The following is a 26,013-nucleotide window of genomic DNA, read 5'->3' as shown; positions in this document are numbered from 1 at the left end:
TTGCCCTTGAGTCGGTCTTCGGCACACAAGCTTTTCACCAAGCTGCTGGTAGTGGTAGCGGCTTGCCTTAGAAAGGAGGGTGCGCATGTATTTCCCTACCTGGATGACTGGATTTTCTGAGCTTCCTGCCCGTTCCAGGCATCATGTGGTCTGTTGCAGAGTTTGTGCTTTTCACTGAATTCAGGAAGTCTCGATTTTCGCCGTCCCAGGGCCTTTGGGGTGCTGCGCATTGCACATCTCCAAGATGGTGCATTTCTTCTAATTACAGTAAAAAGTTCCTGCCTCTGCTTTTCTGTGGTTGCTGGATGTTATGGGCCCCTTATTCTTGTAGTGCCAAATACCTGGCTGCCCATGAGGCTTTTCGGTTGCCAGTGCTCTGTTTCAGGGACCTACAGCAGATCATCTTCAGGTCTCTGCGAAGTGTCCAGAGACCTGGAATTCATTCATGCATTCATTTTGTCATTTGATATAGCTCTTTGCGCTATAATTATGGTCCCAAATTGCTTTGTTGTGGAATACCCTCGGACAGACTGGGGTCCACCATTTGGGAAAGGTTTTAAGGTGCTATTATTCATTTGTGTTTTTCAGCCAATACAGTTTAGGAGGGTGGCCAAGACCCTGATAGTCACTGATGTCTTAAATGGAGTGTGTATGGGTGCTGCAGAGGAATACTGTGGACCTAAGGGGGATTGTGTTTAAGGCGACTGCCATCTCTAGTTCCTTCTAGTGCGCGAACAAGGGCCCTGTTTCATGATTACTCGTGGCGGCCTGCCTTACCATCCTGTGCTTTAGCTACCTGCCTTGCCAACGCCAAGCTTCTGTTCTGATGTGTCTGGCTGTCCTCTTCGGGCACCATTGGCTCAATAATCTAAAGGTGCATTGTAATTGCCTCTGTTGGTATCCTCCCAGTCCATATGGGTGCATTACCTGGCCCAATGTCTGGGTTCGTTCTAGGTGCAGTTGGTGGAGTGACTGACTACCTGAGTCCTCCATGAGTGTATGGCATTTCCCCCAAAGTTTGGATGCCAGAAATCAGGCTGTTTGTGGAGGAAAGAGACTTGTGGCTGAGATGGGCTGGAGGGGCTGGAGGGGCTGGAGGCAGGGTGGTGAAGCTGGTGTGCGATAGGCAGGTGTTGAGCACTGCGGAGGATCATCAGGTTGGGGGGCTAATAGCTAGGTTTTGAGGGCTTTTCTGAAGGCCAGGTGATCCCCTCGGGCAGAGCTTAAGGGGGAGGGAGTTCCAGAATGTAGGTCTGAGGACAGAAAAGCAGGCACCTCCTAATCTGGAGAACATGGAGAGACTACCAGAAGGTGTGCAGAGCCTTAACTGAAGTTTCTGATGGGGTGGTAGCTGGAGAGCTTGTTTTGGAGAAATCTAGGGCCTTTCTTGTGTATTGCACGGTGGGTAATGTACATGGCTTTGAAAGAGGCCCATCGACTGATGGGTAGCCAGTGGAGTGTACTGAGCGCCGGGGAGATGTGTTCTCTGGGGGAGAATGCGAGGAGGAGCCTTGCTGGAGAGTTTTTATCCTGTTTGAGCTTTCTCTGTTGGTATGTGGCACGCCTAGGTAGTGGGTGTTAGAGTAATCGAGGCGTGAGAGGATGATTGCCGTGATTGCGGCTACTCAATGGGGTATGAGAGATGGGGGGAAATCTGCATGAGGAGGCAGAGGTGGAAGGTGCATGATCTCCAACTTGTATTGTGTGGTGGGAAAGGGTTAGATCTGAGCTAAACTTGCATCATAGGTTTTTGTCAGAGGGGGGCGGGTCCTAATGTATGCGGCCAGCGGATAGGTAGGGGAATGAGAGCCGTTTTGCAGCAGATTAGGATTTATTTTTTCTGGTGTTGAGGAACAGGTGACTCTGTCATCCAGAGATCTGTGTCTGAGAGGCAGGATGTGAGGTCTGGGTGGGGTGAGGAGGGGAAGTTGGAAGTCTTGAGGATGATCTGAGTGTTGTCGCATAGTTGTAAAAGGTAAGATTGTGGGAACGGATGAGCTTGGGGGAGGTGAAAGGTAGAGGTTGAAAAGGAAGGGGGAGATGCAGACAGGGAATGATGGCCCCAGAAAACGATCCTACTTCTAGGGATGTTTTGGCAACCCTGGCCCCAACTGACCCCAGTCATGATCATTTTCCATGAAAGGCTGGGTTACTCAGCTGCATGACCTGATAGTAAGAAGCCTGTGGTCTCTGTCAGAATGCAGAGTTGAGAGTAATCAGGCTGGCCCTAGTCTCTTTCATGCCTTTGCGTATGGAGCAAGAATGTACTGGTCCTGACGGACAACACACTGGCCTTGTACAAACTCAACAAACTGAGTTGTTTTGGCACATCTGTGTAGAGCAGCATTGCGACTGTGGTTCTAGACAATAGAGAACAGCGTGTCTGACTGCTCATCTGACTGGCAGGGAGAACATTATTCCGGATGCCTAGATCAGACAGACTTCATCCTCCGTGAGTGGGAGCAGTGTCAGGCGGTGTTTGGAGGTGGTGTTCTCCCTTTGGGGGTGGGAGGAGCTCCTTACGTAGATCTTTTTTCTTCCTATGTGATCAGAAAGTGCACGTGGTTGCATTCTAGTGAATTTCCTTGACAGGGAGCTCTGGGGGATGCGTTGATAGTTGTAGGACTTCGACCTTCTCTATACCTTCCTGCTGATCCCTGTTGTACACATGTTTCTAAGGATGCTACAACTGTTTGTTTTCACTATGATTTTGAATGCTCTGGTGTCAGCCTGGAGAACGTAGTACCCAGAGTTGCAAGAAATGTCTCTTCTCTCCTTGGCACCTTCTGCAGGGAGGGGACCTCGTCCCTCTCCCTCAATCGATGGGGCAGATACTGCATCAGAAGGTCAAAAACCTTCATGCATGGCTGCTGAATGTTTTTTAGGAATTAGTGGCATTTGTCAGACGTCCTGGATGTGATGCTCTGACTGACTATAAGTGTCGTCCGTTAAACCTCCCGCTTTAGTTTTTTCCAAATAGGTGGTGACAGTGTGACCATCCTACCTCCTGATGAGTCTCTCATTGCGATCTCTTACCCCAAAAGATCAATCTGCTTTCCTTCATCTCATTTTTGGAAGGCAGAGGAGCAGTTCCATCGACTGGGCATGGTGCGGGCTCTCAGCTACTATTTGCCTAAGATGAGTCAGGCCAGTAAAGATGACCAGCTTTTCGTTGGTTATGCGGTGCCATGCTTGCAGGGCTGTGACTAGGCAGACTCTGTTAAGGTGGCTCGTTCTCTGCATCTTATGCTATGATCGTTTGGTAAAGATGTGACTTAGGGTCTCGGGGCACATACCACCAAGGACTGGCTGCCACTTCTGCGGCTTAAAGTCCTGTCCTGGGTAAAAGCCAGGTGGCTACGTGGGCATCTTTGCACACGTTGGATAAACATTACTGCTTTTATTTTCAGTCAGTACGCTAGGTTTGGCAGGGATGTTCTTCAGAGTTTTTTGGGATTAAGGAAGCCATTAGAAGAAAAACATTCCTTAACTCTCTGTAATGTTTTGTCTGATGGCTGTTGTTCCCATGGATTCTTCATTGACCTCCCTACCTGCCCCTCTGGCGGATAGCTAGTCCACCTTGCTTCTGCAGTCCTACAGCATCTGAGTGCTAGGGAACACTGAGAACAGCGTCTCAATATATACTGGCCCTGAAATGTTCTTCACTGGTCGTGTGGATGTGTTGGGGCGGAGCGGCAATGCGCCCCTAGTGATTGAAATATTTGCAAAGTGCAACTGTTCTGGGTGGTATCAAAGATGAGGAACCTGTGGGAGGAATTTCATCGAAATGCACAATACAGAGAGGTGAGTAATTTGTTCTTCTCTGGAGGACTGGCCTCTGTGCTTGCTTCCTGCATTGCTGTGCAACTTTCACTCCCCACTGCAGTTTGCTTACTACCACCCTATCCCATCATTGATTTATTTATTTATTTCCTCACATAAACTCCAATAACCTCCTACATTGCTGCAGCGGGTTTCCTTAACACTAATATTGCACCCACTGCCCAGAGGTCTGCTGGCACTGCGTATTGCAGCCCTGTAGATAAACCTCTATAACCATTTCTTTGTAAGACTTGCTCCCCTTACTCCAGCTGTGCTCTGCTTGTATAAACTCCTAACATGTCATTGCAACTGCTACCTTCTTGTCTACTTCCTACTAATGCCACACACGATGGTCTTAATTGCAATGCTGCAGTTTAACCCTACTTATGGCCAGTACCACTTGCTTTCTTTGCCCTAGTAAATGATAACCTAACCTTTCTCATGGCCATTGGCAGATTTTTCTTTGCCTACATGTGCCCTCCACTACTGATCCCCTGGTCTTTCACTTACCAAGTCTGGACACAGCCAAAGCTACTCATGTTTCCGACTCGTGTCTTATTGCCTCGCAGTAGTTATGCTTTACTTTTTGCCCCTGACTCCTTTTGCCTTTTCTTGTAGGAATACATTGCCAAGCAATTTGGGTTTATGCAGAAACAGATTGGCTACGACGTACTGGCTGAGGACACAATAACTGCACTCTTGCACAACAACCGAAAGCTTTTGGAGAAACATATCACTGCGGCGGAGATCGACACATTTGTCAGCCTTGTACGGAAAAACAGAGAACCAAGGTGAGAAATGTGTTTAGGTGGGTTACGTTGGTTTGACCGCATTCTGGCAAAGATGGAGCAGTTTATCACCTGTGCAGGTGTTTGTGGTCTTGTTCTCATGTTTTAAGTTTGGGGTGGTATTGAAGATGTAGTTTTGTTTCAATTCTCTCACACTGGTTTGTAGGGGGTAAACTGTGGGCAAACACTTGTGGCGGTGCACTACAACGTTGTATGCAATATAGTATATTTACCTGTGACACTGAGATGGTGTTGGACGGGAAGTGTGACAAGGTTGTAACCAAACCCTCTTGGGATGATCTTGGGACAGGCCCGTGACATGATATTGTAGATCTTGTCTTGAAAGTCTGCAATATGTAGTGTCCGAATCCTTCTGAGCAAATAAAAAGGCAGTTGTCTGTCTGGGTCCATTGCACCATGAGTGCCCTGGTTTTCGTTGGAATAGTGACTAGACATTAAGTTATTCATTCAACCAAATGAGCATAATTCCAACAACAGACCTGATCTTAAAAAAAAGAAATTCAAATGGCCAAAAAGAAACAACACCCCAATACCTTCCCATAAACTATGCAACGACCTAAAAGACAACTTAAAAAAAAAAAAACAATCTGCGACATCTAACAAATTATACAAAGCAGACCGGTCAACCTAAACACACAACCAATCCTGCCAAACAAGGAACCACAGTATAAACTCCAAAGGTTCCCACAAATGCCATTAGTCAAGCTTGTAAGACACAGCAATAAAGCAGGATCCCCCAACGACCCCTGCCCCCAGACATTTACAAATCCATACTCGCACAGGGTGCACCACTGGAACACTACAGAGACCTTTTTAACCTGTCACTCGCAACCGGGAAATTACCGTGATCATTCAAATCGGCACACATCAAACCACTCCTCAAGGATATGAGAGGAGACGTGGAAGACCTCTCCAACTACAGACCAATTTCAAACATCCCTTACCCAGGGAAACGACTAGAAACCTACGTCTACAAACTAACACAAGAACACATAGAAAAACACCAGTTGCTGGACCAGGCGCAAGTTGGCTTTAGACCCACAAAAGGAACAGAAACTATACATCTGGGATAACCGAAAGATAAACACAGATTCCAACACAAACTCTGCCCTAATACTACTCGACCTCTCTGCAGAGTTTGACAGTCAGCCATGACATCTTCATCAACAGAATATAAGAAATGGGAATAACAATCTTAGCCCTACTCTGGATGAAATCATTCCTAGCAAATAAAATGGAAACTATCTGTAAAAAACCCTTCAAATCTCCTCAACGGGACACCGACTGTGGAGTACCACAAGTGGAGTACCACAAGGATCATCCTTATCCCAATTGTTCTTCAACATCTACCTGGCTCTGCTAATCAAGATCATCATAAATCGCAACCTTACGTGCTACAGCTACGCAGACGACACACACATTGTCTATAAAATCGAAGATCCAGCATTCGGTTCTCTTCTTGTGTAAGAATTTCTCAAAGAACTCTGACTGGATAAACACAAACAGCCTAAAACCCAGGCAAGACAGAAATCGGGATTATATCCAAAAACTTGGAAAATAATATTTATGTCCCATGGCCACAGAACTAGGAACAGCACCGACACCATTGAAAATAGTCAAAATCCTTGGAATCCTAATGGACAACGCCCTAACATTAGAACCACAAGTAAAAGTAATAATTAAGAAATGTTTTTTTCCTCCTACACTCTGTAAAAAGCATCCTACCATTCCTGTCCTTCACCCATAAGATACTGACAATCCTCGCCTTCATCATGTCAAGAATTCACTATGCCAACAGCCTCTACATCGGAATACAAGAACACCTACTGAAGAAACTGCAACGTATCCAAAACGCAGCAGCCAGACACCTCAAACTATCACAAAGAGACCAGGTTACCCCAGCGCTGAAAATGTTACACTAGCTTCCAATCAAACAATGAATCACATTAAAAACAATGTGCATACCGCACAGAGCAATCCACGGCCAACAAGCAGAATTCCGACAAAAGAAAATAACGATTTACCAACCGCCAAGAACACTCGGGTCAAGCAATGACATATGCCTAAAACCAAAACCTTACAAAAAGCTAGGGGATCCTCCTTCTCTCACCTGGCAGCAAAAACCTGGAAGACCCTCCCGAAAGACATAAGAAATACCAAGGACCATCTAAAATTCAGGAAACTACTCAAAACCTGGCTCTCAACCACAGACCCAGAATTAATCCGGTACCTCCAAACCCACTCGCTTAGCTAAACCCAAGGGGCAAGGACCGTTGCTAGAGATGAAGGAGCATTAAACACTAACACTAGACCGGACAGGGGCTATAAAAGAAGCCGTGGCTCACATGACCGCGCTTCTGATTGAATCCGGAAACCAAAGCTTCTACGTTCTGTTCTTGTTTATTGGATTCCTCGTTGCTGACCCTGCTTTCGCCTAAAGGACTTCACCTCTGTCTATTCCCGGAAATTCCATGTTCACCTCCATACCGACCCCTGCTGCCAACTGGACTGCCTCTAGCTTCTAGTTCTGGATGTTGCAGATTCAAGTTTTCGACACATGGGTAATGGTGTGGCACTCAATGTGCCAAGGCTGGCTGAATGCCACCAACTTTAGACCCGACATCCAGGCCAAAGTGCCTTTTGACGAGTATAACCTCTTCAGAAATGTAGTGGATGCTACGCTACAGGCGATGAAGACAGACATGGAGAGAGCAAGATACCTAGGGAACCCTCAACACCCTCAAGGGGAAAGTTCAGCAGATATTCCTGCGGATACGCCTCTAGCGCCTACCGTCAGCCCTCCCGCTCCACGCTCCAGCCCCGGGGCGGTACTCCCACTTTCGCACCCAAGTGAGGTGGTCATCTATCAAATTTCATCAATGTGTGGAAGGACATCACCACCAACGGATGGGTGCAGGACATACTTGCTGTAGTGAGGAAGTAGTTACACATGGCCTAGCCGCTCCAAGAAATGCAAGCTATACTGGCAAAAGGGGCAATAGAACCCGTCCCTCTGCGCCTCTGGAGTATACTCCAGATACTTTCAGGTCCCTAAAGAAATCTGGATTTGTGACACCTCCAAAAATACCTGAAATCCCAAAGGTTCAGGATGGTCATGTTGCAGCAAGTGCTCGGCCAACTGGAGGAAGGGGATTGCATAATGACGCTGAACCTGGAGGATGCCTACTTTCACATCCCCATACACCCGACGCATCGAAATTTCCTGCGCTTCGTAGTTCTGGGACGCCCCTATCAGTTCAGATCTCTATCCTTCGGTCTAAAGTCAGCGCCAAGGGTTGTCACAAAATGCTTGGACCCAGTGGCAGCTCATATTCGCCTCAAAGGCTTACCTGGGCGTCGGGCTCAACTGGTCATGTTCTCAGGACCTGGCGATACAGCACACCGAGGAGACCGTACGCCTGCTGACAGAAATCGGAATCTCCATTAAACATCCAAAATCCTGCATAGTGCTATTGCAGGTCGCTCTCTTTCTAGGTGCTTGCCTCAACACTGCGGCAACATTGGCGTTCCCCTCGGAGCAGAGGGTGGTGGCCATCCTGGGGAAGGTACATCAGCTGTCCCCAATGCAATCCACGACTAGCCTGGCAATCAACTCACTACTAGGCATGATGTCCTCATGCATCCACCTGGTCCTGTTCTGCAGGCTGCAGATGAGGCTGCTTCAAGAGTTCTGGACACCAGGTGGTGCCAAGTCACAGGGGTATGGACAGACAAGATTACCCTCAACCTGGAATTCATAGTGGGGAGTGCGCTCACACCTCACTCAGCTCCTTGGAACCAAGCTATGCGTTATATTATTTTTGGGTGTGGTACCATAGGAACTATTTAACCGGGACTACTTTCTTGAAACTCTTTAAACCACACCCGACTGGGATAACACGCTTCGCATTACTTTGCAATTATGCAACGTGACGCTCCCTGTGTTGAGCTGCGCCTGCGAACCTCGGAAGAACAGCATTTGTTAAGAAGGAAAAGGACATTGTTAGCAGGAGCAGCTTACCTGTAATTTCATCGTTAGCTGTCTACAGCTCTTGCGATCAGCATCCCGGAACCAGCCCTCCCTCCGGGACCGTCGGATCTGCAAAAAAGGAAGAAACAAGGCATTAGACATTTTACAATTTAACGAACGGTGCCGAAAAGCTTACCTCGCAAGCAGCTCCTCGACCAGCATCGCCTCAGGAATTCCATGCACCGGGTGAGCACCGCGACCTGTGGGGAAGAAAAGACAACAGGTTAGCAAAAGGCAAGGCATCATAGCGCTGCGCATAGCGCCACCTCACTGCATCAAGGCGCTCTAAATACGCCATTACTTACCGGCGAGACCTAATTCGGTCTATGCCACAATTGGACTTCCGCGCACCTAAGGAAGAGAAAAAGACATTAGTTAGACCAAGAAAAGGCATGCAAGGACAACAATATACCACAGCAATAAGACCTGACTGAAAGCGGGCCGGCATCAGTGAAGTAACTTGATCGCAATCGCCCACCAAGCACAACGCGCCCCTGCCAAGAAGGCAGGACGGAGAGCACACCTGCATTAAAAACAAAGTGAGGAGAGGTCCAGAGAAGCCGCAGGTATACGGGGTGGTGGGGGGCTGTTTACCCCAGTTGCCCAGTCTTGAACATTGCCCACCTGTATTCCAGGCAGAACCCTCCCGCTGGTCAACCTGGGAACCGCAGAGAAGGATGAGTCCCAACTGCTTGGTGGCGTCCCTGTGGAACCAGGAGAGCGTAACAGCAGGTAGTACAAATCTTCACAGGCAACACCACACCAGGGCACTAGACTTTTTTTCAAGGCATGTTCCTTATCCCGTTTTGCCCGGCAAGCATCAAGAACACTGTAGCGGATGCCCTCAGCAGGGAGCTGCGTTCCTGCCACAAATGGGAGATTCAACAAAAGAAGGTGTCCTTCCTCTTCAGCAAATGGGGGGCATTCCCAGATCGACCTCTTTGCCACGGCCGCAAATTCCAAATGCACAGAGTTCGCCAGCAGGTTTCCCCAGCCTGGGATCCTAGGGGACGCCTTCTTGCTTAGATTCAAAGAACGGTTTCTGTATGCCTTCCCTCCAATTCCACTTCTGCGTGTCATCAACACACTCAAACTCTGTCACTGCCAGATGATACTCGATTGCCTAGCGTGGCCTCGCCTGATCTGGTACCTGGATCCGCTCCCCCTGTCAGTGGCCCCAGCCATCTATCTGTCTCATCTTCCCGACCTACTATAGAGAGAAAAGGGGACCATTCTGCATCCCGACCCAGCATCATTGAACCTCACGGCTTGGCTTCTGCAGCCCTAGAGTTTGGCCACTTTAATCTTCCTATGGAATGTAAAGTGGTTCTTGCCAAGACCAGGGTGTCATCTACACTATCATGTTACAGGCACAAGTGGAAGCGCTTAACGGTGTGATGCAAATCCCAGAAGACCACGCCTTTCTGCGTCACAACACCACAGCTCCTGCCTTAAATACTGTCGCTAGCCAAGGCTGGATTGGCCCATGCCTCCATCATGGTGCATCTGGCGGCTATATCACGATACACCTGCTCGCTGGGCAGACCATCCTTGTGGTCCCACAGGCTTGTCAAAGAATTCATAAATGGTTCTTCAGATCCTTCCCTCCAGTGAAGGCCCCTTCCCCAGTGTGGAAGCTCAATGTTGTCCTCACCAGACTCATGGGGACGCCATTTGAACCATTGCATCAGTGCCCCCTGAAATTTCTTTCCTGGAAGACAGCGTTCCTGGTGGCTATCACCTGAGCCAGGCGGGTCGTGGAAATGCAGGTGATCTCTTGCGAACGTCCATACCTTTTTGTTTCATGCTGCAAGGGTGGTGCTTCGGACCCACCTTCCTTTATGCCTATGGTTCCGTCTACGTTCCACCTTAACAAACCCTTGGTGCTTCCAGTCTTCTTTGCGAATCCTGCTTCAGCTGACAGACGGTCACTGCATATGTTGAACAAGACACCCCCTCCTCTACAATTGCTTTTCATGACCGGTTAGCCGGAGTGGCGCAGTAACCGGGAATTCCTCAACCACATAAGGAGCAGCCAGATCCAGGGGCCAGGGACTGGGGGATGGGGTCTTAGTAGAGGTACGGACCATCCGCTCATCCTCCAGGTCGGGTATACCGCTACAAAAGGATGGGGATGACCTGCGAAGAAGGGCTGTACAAAACCCCATTCCACGCAGCCAACCAACAAAAGGCTTGACGCTAAATACAGGCAGGCAGAAGGCAAATCTCTCCTCCCACAGTCGCACTCAACAGTCATTGCGACAGCCTCAACATATGCTAAACCTTCGACTTCCACTTAATCTTCCACTTCTGCTGTTTTAGGCAAGAAGATCCTCAAGGCCTATGGGAAAAAGGTGTTTCCCAATGCCACTCTCTAATGGTGACGCCATACTAGGAGCTGTAAATCAGAAATTATGGAGGGAGATAGCCAAGTTCCTCCCAGACCTTTCGGTTCCCAGACTGGCTTGTTTCAAGGCTGGGCTCTCAGAAGCCAAAATAGTGGCGCATGGAGTCATCCGTGGCTCAAATCAATACAGTATGCATGGCCATCTGTGTGGCTATATAGATGAGGCTGACTGTGTTGCTCAGGGCCACTAGGTTTAATCCAGATGTGCAGGACTGTATTCTCAACCTCCTATTTGAAAGAGGGGACCTTTTCCAATCTTCCACCGATGAAGAGTTGGACTAAAAAAAAGAATAGTTCTCAAACAGCCAAATCACTGGCTATGCTGGCAAAACCAGTCACTAAGAGCTTTACACAGCCCCAGGTGCGGTCTGACCGAGGTCGTACTTTGGGTGGTTTCAGTGAATTCCAGGACCCCCACACTAGACAGCCCGACAGGACCCCCACCCAACACTGGCGCAAACAGCGGAAAACATCTAACACAGGCTTCTTCCAGTCCCCCTTCCACGCAGCAACCTCGGCTGGAAAAGAAGCAGTGACCACTCTCCAGTGGGAGGCAGGCTTGCCCTTCACTTTGAGTCCTGGCGGGCACAGTTTGTGGCCCTGTGGATAATCTGTGGTATCCCAGAGCTTCTGCCTTCCTATACCACAAAACCCCTTTCACCCCTCCCACAGATTGGGATGCCATCTCCCCTTGAGAAGATCAGCTCTCTGCTAGCAAGCAAGGCCGTAGAGGAAGTTCCTCCACCCCCGTCCACGCACAGGTGCTTGGGGTTTTACTATTGTATCTTCGAAATACTGAAAAAGAACCAGGCAGGCCTGCGAGTTGTCCTAGATCTGTCCTTCTTGAACCTTCACCTACCCCTTTAAAAGTTATAAATGGTTATGCCAGCACTGATCGCGGAGACCCTGTGTGGGGGAGACTGTACCTGCGCCCTGGTTCTGAAGGATGCATACCTACATGTGCCGATTTGGCAGCCCAATCGGTCATTCAAATGGTTTTGTGTTATGGGCTTGTACTTCGAATACAGAGCCCTCCAGTTCGGCCTCACCTCAGCCACATGGGTGTTTACAAGACTCATGGATGGGGTGGTGGCACTAATCAGGTCAGAGGGTACCTTGTATATCCAACCGTGACGACTGGCTGGTTCATGCAGAATAGCCGGTGGATGTCGAGAATACAACAGCCAGGCTAATGTGTACACTCTATGAACCCGGGTTCTCCATTAATCTCAAGAAATCGCAGCTCCAACAGTCCTTATTTATTTATTTCTCCAGCATGGGGTCTGGCATGGATTCACTTGCTCATGAATATTCCCTGTTGTCAGGCTCGGAATCCTCGGTAACAGAAAAAATCTTTTTTGTTTCTGAACTGTATTTCCAAACAACCAATCGTGCACTTATCACACAGAGATCAGAAATCTGCTGTCTTCTGTGCGTTCTGGTTTCGGTGTCAGTTATCGGGCCCACTACGGGTTCCATGTGGTCGTGCCACCAGGCGCGATGGTTGCTTTACCGTCTCCATCTCGGTCTGGACCTTGGCTTCTTGTCCTGCCAGGGTGCAAGCCTTGCAGCATCAATCTCCATGGTACTGCTGGTTCTGCTGCCTATCATGGCTCTGTCCCTCCAGGAAGTCCTCCCATCACTCGCCTCTACGTAGAATGTGTTCTCCTCCATTCCAAGTTCTTCATTCTTTTATATGCGTCCTCACAAACAAAAGAGTTGTGCTGCAGGCGTTCAGGTAAGATTCAGCAATACCTGAAGCCAAAGAGATTAAATGTCACTATTGGGAGAAGTAAATCTTTCCAATTCCCTTGTAGGCAGACAAGTATAGTTTGGACTGGGAATTCCTCATAGGAATTGGAGTCCTTGTCCCTGAGAGGGGATTCTCTCCCAATGAGGTACCTCTTGCCCAGATCTCTAGTGAGGTCCTTGCTGAGAGGTCTCGCCTCCCTGGCCCCAAAGGGGTGGCTCCCGTTTGGGGAGAAGGGGCGAATAGACTGGTTTTGTCATTTATTAATTAGTGCAGGATCGCCTGCCCCAAATGCCACTGGCAATTCGGGCTGCAGTATAAAATAGTGAAAATGAAGACCTTTCTAGATATTTGGTTGTGCCTGCTTAGCTGATAGTTCTACTAAACTAGATAGATTCTAATGTGAAGTGATCCTGGCAGAATATGTGGAGATTTGAACAGTGCTAGCATCCCAATTGCTGGGTCTTTGGCATGCTAGGAAATGACTTGCTATGATGCTGTACAATTTTATTTATGGTTGTCCAACCAGTACTAAATGATCAGTGATGGAGAGAAGTTGCAAGAATTTGCTGTAGTGGTTATTCTTTTTTTTTGTTATTTTTTAAAAATATATATTTGTAAGATTTTGCAGTAGTTAGTGTAGAAGTGTTCTGAGTTTTGATGATGTGGTTTGTCAGCTGTTGTGGCCTGCTCAGAATGGTCTTATGTATTGTCACAATTTATCATAATTTTGGGTGGTTTTCTGAAAATACAATGACTTCTGTGGCCATATGCACCCTACTTGGTGACTTCAATAGTTCCATTTTTGGCTCATCGTTGAACCTTTGAACCAATACGTATGTGTGACTTAAATCATTTTCCTCTATTATTATATTAGCATAATGTAATCCTCATATTGTCAGTTGTGAAGCTGTTAATGGTTTCAGTTTGGAAAACTGTATTTTGATACTTGCATTCCTTTAGCAGAAACAAGAATGTGGTATTAAGCATTTAATGAAACAACTGTGTACATTTTAGATTTGCTATCTGGTGAATGTGTATTCCAAGCAAAGTTCTCCTCCGTGGTTTTCTCCTGGCTTGCTCACCAAAATGAGATGGAGCTGCTCTGTTGCATCCCCAATGGTTGTTTTATTTTCACTTCTGTGAGAATTTGGATAATGTTAAGATGTTTCTCTTTCGTCCTGGCTCTCCCTTCTTCCCAACTGGTTGGTTCTTTTCTCGCCTATCTGCCCTTTTCAAATATAATGGACATAACCCCATTTAAATTTTGTCTGTCCCTGCCACCAGTCGAAGGACACGCACTGAGTGTTCAATCACTGTCTTCCGAGAGATCACGCCGAAAAGGATTGTAAATCCATGTAAACTTTTTTGGCCTAAGACCCTAAAGGATCGGTGGACCAATGCTGTGCCGCTCACCCCATGCAGGCCGAGGCCTCCATCGACGTGACTGAAGACTCCAGCGAGGGCTGTATCGGGGTCATTAGTGATGCAGAGGGCGAGCGGGGTCTGTCGGTAGCTCAGGTGCGGGTCTCGACTTCAAGAAGCATGCCAGTGGTTCTGTGATGGAGAAGACACCAGGCGGCTAAGGCACAAACACACTAAAAACATACCCCAAGGCCGACTCGCGAAAGTACCATCGAGACCCGTGCGGTGTCCATGGATACAGCCTTAGACAAAAGTGAAAGCCCATTCGGACACCACACATAAAAAGGCCATCCTTTCACCGTTGAAAACAGGCGGCAAAAGGCATTTTGGCATCCCCAAGAAAATGCAAGAACTAATTAAGAAACACGTTGGTGCTTCTCTGCTTAAGGCGAGGTCGTCGAAAGTCATTTTTGGATACCCTTGGCCCCAAAAGATACATACAGGATTTTCCATCCCCTTAGAAACTCTCTCAGGGGCCATGCACCACAAGGATTTCACTCCCTCCCAGGCCACCCCTTTCAAGGATGTACCAGTCGCGAGACCACCAGGACCAGCCGGTAGCAGATTTGCCTATTAACTTCAGTAAAATGAACTGCTACTAAACGTGGCATAGCATTTTAATATCAACACTCATGAGGCACAGGTCGACAAGAACTTTGTGAAAGATATTCTGGGGGACAAATGGTCCTCCACCCAGTTTATACCACTCCTACAGTCTGTCTAAAGACGTATCCAACCATCACTCCTGGCGCTTACTCTCACAAGGGCAGTCAACTCTAGAATAGAGAAGCTATTCAGACCCGTGCCCACAGACCCCCTGTATATTAATGGTCAGCTGAAACCAGATTCCCTAGTGGTCACTACCACCAGGAAGAGGGCAGGCACTGCCCTGCTGTCGGCAGAATCCCTGCCAGACAAGGAGAGCAAAAAGATATATTTCCTCATCTGCAGCATACCAGACGAGAATCACTAACAACCCTACGCTGTTAGCTAGTTACGGCTGCCACAAATGGGATGATCTGGAACACCAAATCGAAGCCGTCCCAGAACCACTAAAGGCTCAATTACTGAAGACCATCTCAGGAAGCAAGCAGATCTCAAACTGCATCCTAAAGAATAACCTTGATGCAGCGGATAATTCAGGACGGATAATAGCGGAGGGAACACTCATCAAGCGCCATGCCTGGCTTAGACAGTTGGGGTTCAATCTAGAGACTCGATCAACCCTCTTAAACATACCAGTGGAGCCAAGTGTGTTATTCCGGAACGCCATAGAAGATGCCCTCAAAAGTGCCAAGGAGGAGTACGACACTCTTAAATCCCTTGGACAGTTGACAAACCCTATTCCCAACAGGTCTCCCCAAACTCTAGGAGATTTCGGGTCCGTGGTGCTCAGGCTACTCTCAAGGTGGACAGTCCTCAACTTGGGGCCAGTCACAAGGCCAAGGTTCCTCGTCCAACTTTCAAAGAGGAAATAAAAGGGGCAGAACATCACCTGGGAGAGGCTCAACCCCTCCCAAACAATAACAAGCCGTTTCAGGTCCCCTCCAATGCGTCTCCAGTAGGAGGCAGAATTTCTCACTTCACCAACGCATGGGAGGGGTTAACATCGGACAAGTGGGTGTTGTCCACCGTGACAGGTGGGTATTGTATCGAATTGCTACCAAGACCACCTTACCGCCCACCGAGACAGAACAAAATGACAGCAGAAGAACAAAGCATACTGGTGGAGGAAATAAAGGCGCTGCTCGAGAAAGACGCCATAGAGATCGTCCTGGCAAACGCGATAAACAAGGGTATTTATTCAACGTACTTCCTGTGCCAGAGAAAGACCTTACCATGCGGTCAGTACTAAACCTGCACCCTGCGAACAAATGTTAAACCTCAAAAGGTTTGTATGAACACACTCCAAGAGGCGATTCCATGCCTGAAACAGAGAGACTACATGGCGACGTTGGATATGAAAGATGCATACTTTCATATTGCAATGCACCCTGCACACAGAAAATACGCGTTTCGGGATGGCGGGAGTACACTACCAATTCAAAGTACTCCCATTCGACATTGCCTCGGTACCAAGAGTATTCACAAAGGTGCTTGCAGTAGTGGCAGCAGACCTGCACAGAAAGTCTATCCCAGTATACCCTTATCTGGACGACTGGCTAATCACTGGGGAATCTCCTCAAATATGCAAATTAGATACGCAAAAGACAATAAACCTTCTCTTCAACCTGGGTTCCTCCATCAACGAGAAGAAATAGTCTAGTCACCAACCATATAGAACAATTTCTAGGGGCTAAGGAGGAGCTGGCTTTCCCCTCAAACCAGAGAGTAGAAAATATGCTGTTGCACGTACCTCACTACAAGGTTGGTTGCCTGATAACTGTATGCAAAGCAGTGTTCAGGATGATGGACTCTTGCATTCACTTGGTTACACGCGCGCCTGCGTCCAATGCAGAAATGGTTAGCGAAACAGTGGTCTGAGGCAAGCGGATAGTTGCACGATTTAGTGGTTTTGCTAACCCTGGTTTAGGCTCTTCGCTGGCGGTCCAAGGACAACCAGCACAAGCAATCCTAACTTTCCTAGTAATCACTGTTTCTGCTTTATCACATCTGTACTGGTGCTACACTTCATGCAACCTCATGTCAGAAACAAACAATCTGAGGGACTTTGACGCGTGAAGGACCATGGGTACAGTACACGTCGCACTCTGCATAGTATTACTAAACACGCCCTGTGGACGTCTGTTTTCGAATTTCGAAAACCAATCTTCTAATACTCTGCGACTTCCACTAGATGTCGGACTATGCAGAGCATGTGAATCTAAGCAGATACAATCACCAGAAGTACGATTATGTTGAGTAATGTACATCATATATATTTGTGAAAGTGTTTGTATGTTCGTGGCTGGCACAAGCCCCACAGCAGTTGATGGGCTGAAATGTTGTTCTGAGGTCGGCATACCAGTCTGGGGTGTAGTGGCGATGATGACATTTGACCAACCCCACTCATTTGCACGGCACAGAGGCGGAGCGGGTCTGGCCCTGTGCTAACGGTATAGGCGATTCAGGGAGATTGCCGATTTAGCGATTTTTTTTTTTTTTTTTTTTTTCCAAAAATGGGAAGTTAGGAAACAAAACATATACAAGGCTATAGCAGACCCCCCCCCCCCCCCGTGCATGTCAGCTACAGACCTGTGCAATGCCGGGTGGTACAGCTAGTTGTACTATAAATGGCATTATGCTGTAAAATGCAAAGGTACACAAGACAAAAAAGAAAATGGTTAAGTATCCGCTGTTACAGCCCATCCAGGACCATATCATGCAAGTAACCACAAATGTTTAGGCTTTCAAAGTCTCTATCCACGCTTCACAGAAGGTGGTGTATAGGGAAACACTGAATTTTACTGCTGCACATATGGACTGATCAGTACCCCCAAAACAGATGAGCAAGCCAGGTAAGTGAAACAAAAGTATTCACTTTTCTTCCAAATGTCAAAGTGTCAACACAGTAGCAAATAGTGGGGTGTCCTATTGATGTCTATGGAGGGAAAGCAGCAAAAAGATTAATCAGGTAGTGATTCTGAAGTTTTACATCGCTTGTTTTTCCTTAAATTTGTTGTAAATGAAAATGACCTCTTAATGCAGCTTGGTACTTTTGGGAAGCAATGATCCAAGATGCTTTCCTGTAGAATACCCTTTCATCTTGGATCATTTTCATTGATTAACTGTGTACTCACATCTCCCCATTTGTGACATGACACCTTGTTGCTAGTTTCAAAGACAACTTAAGTTATGCTAGATGATTAGCCTTTGTATGAGCTATGACAAATCTTGAGATGTAATTTTTCCCCGAGAGGAAGCCCCTTACCATGAGGCCAGGGAGGAGAGGGCGCACCACGATAGTTCCCCTGGGGGTGGTACTCAGCTGGAGGATCTAATGTGCAGAGACTTCCCCTCAGAGGATCAGCGAGAACAATGCAGTATGCCAACCCTGCACCCACACCCTACACACCTTCCTATCCCCCCAAAAAAACTCCTTCATATCCCATATTCGGGTCTGCAAGTCCGAAAATGTAATGACTACTGAGATGAGGAAGAGCAGGCAACCCCCGCTCACTATACTGTACACTGTACCTACCTCAAATGCATGCCACCAAAGGTTCAAACTTTTGGTGTTCGAACCATTAGTGGCATGCATTTACAACCTTTTTGTATAGGTGGAACTTTCAGTTCAGTCATTTTGGCCTATACCTTTATTTTGGAACTTGAAGGTCCACTCTATCTTTAGTTTTAAGTGTAAGGAACAGAAGTAAGGTTTGTGAAACAGTACATTGGACTATTGATGTACACGGACATTCTGACCAAACACTTCGTGTTTTAGTTGAGGCAGGCAAACCCCTCTCAGAGATGGGGAAAGTTAGGTTTTCTCTTTATTTTCTTGACTAAAATACGTCTATAGAGTTCATTATTCCACCTTTGTGTCAGTCTCCTCCTTCTGCACCCTTACAGAGCCTTGATGTCTTAAAGGTATTATTGTGACTCCTATGATATGTGGAAAGTAATTTTTACATGAGTAAAGGTCTTAAACTAGAGTGCCTTATTGTCATGACCTCTGACTATAGAATTACATGCTGTAGAATTTGTTAAAAGTAACTGTCTTCAATGTCTCCTAAATTGTTAGACCAGGTATCTTCTGGTTCCATTTGTACCTGACCTTCAGGCTCTGCTTGTGGCACTTTTCTACTCCTCTTTTGATTTTGACCCTTTTCTCCACTTCATTTTAAATTAAATGTTGCCTCTTCCTTCCCTAGGTTTCTGGATTACCTTTCGGACCTCTGTGTCTCCATGAATAAGTCCATCCCTGTCACACAGGAACTTATCTGCAAAGCTGTGCTGAACCCTGCAAATGCTGACATTCTTATTGAGACCAAGTAAGTTCAGAGAGCAAACTGGTTCATGCATATATACCTTTCCTGCATGCGATCTAATGAACTGGATGATAACCAGATCCACTTGGTAGTTTCTGCATGTGAGATGAACCAGAATGTTTGTTTCAAACGGTCAGTCATTATTACACCAGCTTTGAAAAGTTTTCATATAATTAGCCATCATTTCTTTTGAGTCTTTTCACGTTCTAGTTTTCTGGCAATCCTGAGTGTATTTACAAAGTAATTCTGTAACTGACTTATTTTAGGAATTGCAGTTGTTAGTTTCACTATACATAACAACTTCAGTAGCATACTGGTTGTGTGGTATGTAAATAGGAGGCCGAAATCTGTTTGGGTCAGATCGGATCAAGAAGAAAGCTTTTACCTTGGCGTTGCAGGAGACAAACTCAAAAATAAGAAACCTCTACAACGATGAGTCCACTTCTCACCAGAATGTAACAACCTTTTATCTTATACGTTTTTAGTACACAGACCGTGGAATCTACTATGTCATCAAAGAAAAACATCATTCGTACAATTGGCCCTTGCAGTTCCATTTAGCCTCAGGTACGCAAAGCTGAATACCCTGTTGAAATAGGCGGCAACTGGACAAGTGGAATAGATCATTGGCCTTCAAGCCCTTTCTTGGAACTAGCAAAGCGGAGAAGCATTATCAGTATGTGCCCTTTTTACATCCATGGCATGAAGCAGTCTACATTATAATTATGTAGACAAGCCAGAAATTCGAAATATTTTTATGATTACATTTTTCTTTCTAGTACCTTCACTTTAATATACAACAATTGACAATGGGGTCTAACTTATGTGGGCATTGGCCTTTTTTATGGCCATTCCCTTATAATTGTACTAGATAGCAAATTCAATCTTTCCCTTCGTTACCTCCCAGAGAGACCTCCGTTAAGCACTCACTTAACTCAAACATGCTGAATGAACATTTCAAGATGAAAATATGTTTCTGATGCTTGTTAATCTGCTTAGAATCACATGCTGTGCATATGGTCCGACATCCAGTGGTAACCGCGGAGTATTGCATCTTGTCTTTCGGGGACCGAAAGGGGACGTCGGCATAGGCGTGTCTGAAACACTATCCCTATCGTGACGTGTGTAGTACCCAAAATCCCTCACGTGCCGAGGTCCCTCAGATTGTTTTTTTCCGCCCAGATAACTGGTCGCCCTATAGCGGAGCTCTTCATGAGACATTGTTTATCTTACCGAATTGTCGTTTTATTCCACATTCAGTCACTTCGCCCATCAAGAACATCTTCGACGAAGACTACGGGGGAATGGTCTACGGCTGTGGGTTCCGGCGCCTAAGATCCGGCGTTCGGACTTCCACGTGGTCGGGCCTTCTGGCTGTAGGGAGAGTGGGCTCGGGGTTTGCCATACTGTTATGTTTTTTCTCTTTTCCACTGCTTTCCTTTTTGGTCTGGTCACCCTTCCCTTCTGCTATGGAAAGGACTCCATTTAGATTCTGCCCTGTGTGTAGGGTCAGATATCCGTGGAAAGACGAGCACACATGTAACGCTTGTCTCCCCCTAGAGCACGACGAAAAGTGGTGTTCGGCGTGTAAACTCCTTAAACCTAAAACCCTTAAGGAGCGCCGGTTGAAGCAGTGGGCCGCGTACGGAATGTCACGCATGGAGCCTCCCTCCCCTGCCGCGACACCAGCCGAAACTGACGGGGGTACATCGGATGACCAAATGTCCAACGCGGACGTTATAGACCTTGAGGCGGACTATTCTAGGGCCGCCACGCCCGTCCCCGACCCTTCCAGGCTCGACTCCGGTCTTGCTACAGTGACCACACCCGGTGACAGGGACGTACAATCGCACTGCACAAAGCACACAAACCAAGTGCTCTCCTCAACGACTTTTTTCGAAGAAGGCGAAAGCGCCAACGGGTCCGCTGGAAACTTCGACGGCACCCACGGATCGGTCTGATCCTAAGCCTTCCCCGCATCCGCAGCAGCGCATGACTGGTATAACAAACATAACAAGGGCGCTATTCCCCAAACTGCACGCGCCAAAGTTTCAGAACAAGAAACTTCGACGGATTCAAGGTTTCCAAGGCCCGTACCGGCCCGAAAACTAGGAGTAGGCCTCTACCCGAGAAGCCATCCGCTGGCCCTTCTGGAGCCGCGGAAGACATTTTCACTGCCGACACATCATAGGAGGCATTGTCTCCTGAAGATTCAGTGACTATCCGTAAGATCATCAATAGGATTGCTACGGCGCTGGGCCTAGTACCGGTTCCGCCCACAGTTATGGGCTAATCCGCTGAAAAGTTTTCCACGGATTTGGAAGACGATCCAGAAGACTCTTACGAAGAAAGCCAGGTACCCCTCTCAAGCACCCTGAGGAGATCCTCTCAACGCCTTAGGGCGGAGAACACGGTTCCTACTCCGCTAGGTCCATTTGGGTCATCCAAGTGGACCACGGAGCAATTCGAAGGGTGTATGGATTGTCTGGAGCATTTTTTCAGGGCTTCTGATCAACCTCCGCTGAAAAAAGCTCAGGTAGACCCTAACCCTCAAACACAAGATGTCCAACACCTAGATGACTATCAAGAAGATGTCCAGATGGACACGTATAGAGACATCTATACAGAAGAAGAGGAGTCTTCTTTTCTGGACAACTATGGGGAAGATCAAGGAGCAACGGACAACTGGGAGGACACCCAGCAGGACGATCACAACTCTGATCTCGTTTGCCTCGACTCTCCCCCATCCACCCCGATTCGACAAGCTTCTCCGGTGGATGATCAAATGGCTTTCAACAACATGTTGAAAAAAGCAGCGGAATTCTTTAAAATTGCCATGCTTGATGCCGTGCCCGAACAAGATTTCGCGGAGGACATTATTAATGAAAAACCTCCGGCAAGCCAGTCTATCCCTCTTTTGAGCTCTATAAAGGGACGGCTGGCCCCTTCCTTACTCACACCCGCTCAGACTAGGGCTGTCGACCCAAGGGTCGAAAAGGTTTTCCGATCCTCCCCCACGACCCGCTTTATATCAAAGGACACGCAATCCCAGACTCGCTGGAGGTGACCAACACTCGCAAGAGAGCAGGGGTTCCCCTTGCCACGGGAGAGTCACCCCCGGACAAGTAGTCCAAAAGTTTGTATGCCTTAGGCAAACGGGTTACGTCGGCGGCGGCCTATACCGTCGGGATTGCCAAAAACACAACGTTACTAACAAGCTATGTCGACGCCCAATGGAACCTACTCCAGGAAGGCCTTCAAGAGGTTCCGGAACCAACCAGAGCCAAGCTTCTCGCCATTGTCTCGGAGGGAAAACTTGCCAATCAAATAATACACACTGCGGAGATGATAGGCAGGTCTCTCGCACAGGGTACTCTCCTAAAGAGGCACGCGTGGCTGCGCACGTCGGGCTTCAGGCCTGAGACTCAGGCATCCATTATCAACAAACCCATCGAAGAGGCCAACCTCTTCGGGAAGACGGTAGACGATGCGTTGGAGACAGGCAAGAAGGAGCACGAGACTATTAAGTCGCTGCACCAGAATTCCCAGAATCTCTCTTCACAGAGGGGCAGTAATTCTCGGTGGTCCTTTCGAGGTGAAGCCCGCGCCGCTCAAAACAATTTCGGCACGGGCAACTTCAACTCAAGTCAACCTGCTGCAAGCCCCACTTACTACCCCCGGAGGGGTCAGAAGCGCGGAAAGAATAGAGGCAGAGGCTCTAATTCCATTGGAGCGTCAACTTCGGGTCAGAAATGACCACCAAGTCCAAGTCCCCTCCCATGTCTCCCCCGTCGGGGGGGGCGATTAACATCCTTCCTCAAGGCATGGGAGGCGATAACTTCAGACCAGTGGGTCTTAAAGACGGTCGCCCACGGTTACTGCGTGGAATTCGCCCGACCTCCACAGTTCAGACCGCCGAAACATAGACGCCTTTCACTGGAACATCTGCAGATCGTGATCCAAGAGGTGGAAGCGCTGCTGGCAAAGGACGCCATAGAAGCCGTCCCGATTCTTCAGGTGAACAAGGGTATCTATTCAGTGTACTTCCTTGTACCCAAAAAGGATCTCACCATGCGTCCTGTTCTAGACCTGCACCCAGCGAACAAGTTCATAAAGCCCCAGACTTTTTGCATGGTAACGCTGCAAGAGGTGATCCCATTGCTAAAACAGGGGGACTTCATGACAACATTGGATATGAAAGATGCATATTTTCATATTTCAATGCTGCCAGCGCACCGAAAATTCCTAAGGTTCGTGATTCAGGACAAACACTACCAGTTCAAGGTACTCCCCTTCGGCATAGCCTCGGCGCCAAGGGTGTTTACCAAGGTCCTGGCAGTGGCAACGGCACACCTGCGCAGACTTTCAGTTCCAGTTTACCCTTACCTCGACGATTGGCTCATCACGGGGGACTCGTTCGACGATTGTTTTTCGAACACCCAAAAAACAGTAGACCTACTGTTCAGCCTGGGATTTTCTATCAACGAAAAGAAATCCAGCTTAGTCCCCAGCCTAGTAAAACAGTTCCTGGGGGCTCTAATTCGTACGGAAGACGCTCTAGTCTTCCTTTCCAGCGAGAGGATTCAGAACATGCTCTCTCAGGTTCCTCCGTATGTAGCCAGTCGAGATGTGACGGTACGCAAAGCTATGCGTTTGCTAGGAATTATGGCATCATGCATATACTTGGTTCCCCACGCGCGGCTGCGCATGCTTCCCATGCAAGAGTGGCTCAACAGCCAGTGGTGTCAGGCCAGCGGACAATGGGAAGATCTGTTAGTTGTCTCGCCAGCCCTCGTTCTCTCTCTGCAGTGGTTGTCGCGGGAGAACCTCTTGAGGGGGAAAACCTTCACCACCCCTGCAGTGACAGACGCATCTCTCACAGGGTGGGGGGGGCTCACCTGCTTCAACAGACAGCGCACAGAGTGTGGTCCCCTCGGGTAGCGTCCAACCATATAAACCTACTGGAGCTACTAGCAGTGTTCAAAGCATTGAAAGCCTTTCAGGAGCAACGGCAAGGGAAGACAGTGCTGGTCTTAACCGACAGTACAACAGCAATGTATTACCTGAATAAACAGGGGGCACTCACTCTCCAGGGCTATCCAAGCTGTCCCAGAACATCTGGATATGGGCTCTCAAACACAAGATGTTCCTGATATCCCAACATGTTCCAGGGGAACTCAATCTTCTGGCAGACGTACTCAGCAGAGATTTTCCTCTGGCAGAATAGTATGAATGGCGACTGCACGATGACATTGTATCCAACGTCTTCGCAGAATGGGGGTTTCCAGAGATCGACCTGTTTGCTACTCAGGAGAACGCCCAATGCCAAGATTACACCTCCAGGTACCCCCAGAACCGATCCAAGGGGAACGGTCTCTGGATAACTTGGTCGGGGAAATTTGTCTACGCTTCCCCCCCCTCCACCCCGCACTCCCCTTCTGAAGAAGATAGTACACAAGATGCACCAGGAACCAGTCACCATGATTCTGGTGGCTCCCATGTGGGCCCGCCAACCTTGGTTCGCGCAGCTGATGGAAATGTCCCTCTCCCCACCAGTCAAGCTGCCCTGCCCGTACAACATGTTGTCTTAGGACAGGGGGGAGACTCTGCACCCGTGCCCACAAACTCTGAACTTAGCAGCCTGGCTCCTGAGGTCATAGAGTTTGGACATCTGCAACTCCGTCAAAGATGCATGGACATACTGAGGGAGGCAAGAAAGCCTAACACACGTTATTGCTATGCCAGCAAATGGAAACGTTTTGCATCTGGTGCTGTTCCAAAGGCGTCAATCCCACCGATTGCTCGCCTTCACACATTGTGTTATATCTAACCCATCTGTTGGACTCTGGGTTAGTCTTCAATTCCTTAAAGGTTCACCTAGCGGCGTTGTCAGCCTACACCACGTCACAGCAGAAGGTGTCGTGGTGGAAAATACCTGTGATTAAAGCCTTTATGGAAGGCGTTAAAAGAATTTATCCCCCATCACTCACCCAGCCCCTGGGTGCGATCTAAATGTGGTTTTAACTAGGCTCATGGGACCCCCTTTTGAGGCTATGCATAAAGCTAGTCTGAAAGACCTGACTTACAAGACAGCCTTTCTAGTAGCTATCCCTTCTATCAGAAGAGTTAGCGAACTACAGGCCCTCTCGGTTTTGGACCCCTTTGTTACAGTCCACAAAGATAAGGTAGTTCTGCGCACACATCCCATATTTGCGCCGAAATTTATTTCGAAGTTCCATGTGAACCAGTCAATCGAACTACCCACGTTCTTCCAGGGACCTACTAACATGGCCGAACTACATGGATAGAACTAAACCACTGAGGAAAACTAAACAATTCTTTGTTTCAGTGGCAGCTGGTAGAGAAGGGGACCCTGTCTCTAAATCAGCAATATCAAGGTGGATTGTCAAATGCATCACACTATGTTACACTCTTGCAAAGAGAGAACTGCCCTTCAAGCCTAGAGCACATACTACTCAAGGCACTGGGGCATCCATAGCATTCATTGCAAATGTTCCCCTAGAGTCCATTTGCAAAGCGGCAACCTGGAGTTCTGTACACACCTTTACAAAAAACACTATTGCCTAGACACTCATTCTAGGTCTGATTTTCAGGTGGGACAAGCAGTACTAAGACATCTTTTTTCTACTGTTCCTTCTCACAACCCACCTCCAACTCCGGGTACTGCTCGCTAGTCTATGCACAGCATGTGATTCTAAGCAGATTAACAAGCATCAGAAGACATGCATTACTTACCGTAAAAGCATTTCGAGGGGATTGGGTCCTCCGACGTATTCCATATCTATGACATGTAATCACCACAGCTGTGCTGCTTCCGA

General features: G+C 47.8%; 1 protein-coding gene across 7 annotated transcripts in view; it reads left to right on the top strand.

Moving 5' to 3' along the window:
- ITPR1 (inositol 1,4,5-trisphosphate receptor type 1) overlaps nucleotides 1-26,013 on the top strand; it is a 3,145,915-nt gene that overhangs the window by 790,869 nt on the left and 2,329,033 nt on the right. For all 7 annotated transcript variants that reach the window (XM_069643506.1, XM_069643503.1, XM_069643505.1 and 4 more), the window contains exons 16-17: nucleotides 4,441-4,613; nucleotides 19,058-19,177. In XM_069643506.1, the coding sequence (XP_069499607.1) occupies nucleotides 4,441-4,613; nucleotides 19,058-19,177 (293 nt within the window). The remainder of the gene's footprint in view (nucleotides 1-4,440; nucleotides 4,614-19,057; nucleotides 19,178-26,013) is intronic.

Source organism: Ambystoma mexicanum, chromosome 2p (assembly GCF_040938575.1).
Source record: "Ambystoma mexicanum isolate Mex_15411 chromosome 2p, UKY_AmexF1_1, whole genome shotgun sequence".
NCBI lineage: Eukaryota > Metazoa > Chordata > Amphibia > Caudata > Ambystomatidae > Ambystoma > Ambystoma mexicanum.
Note: the sequence above shows the minus strand (reverse complement) of the source record. Positions and strands in the feature narration are given on the sequence as shown.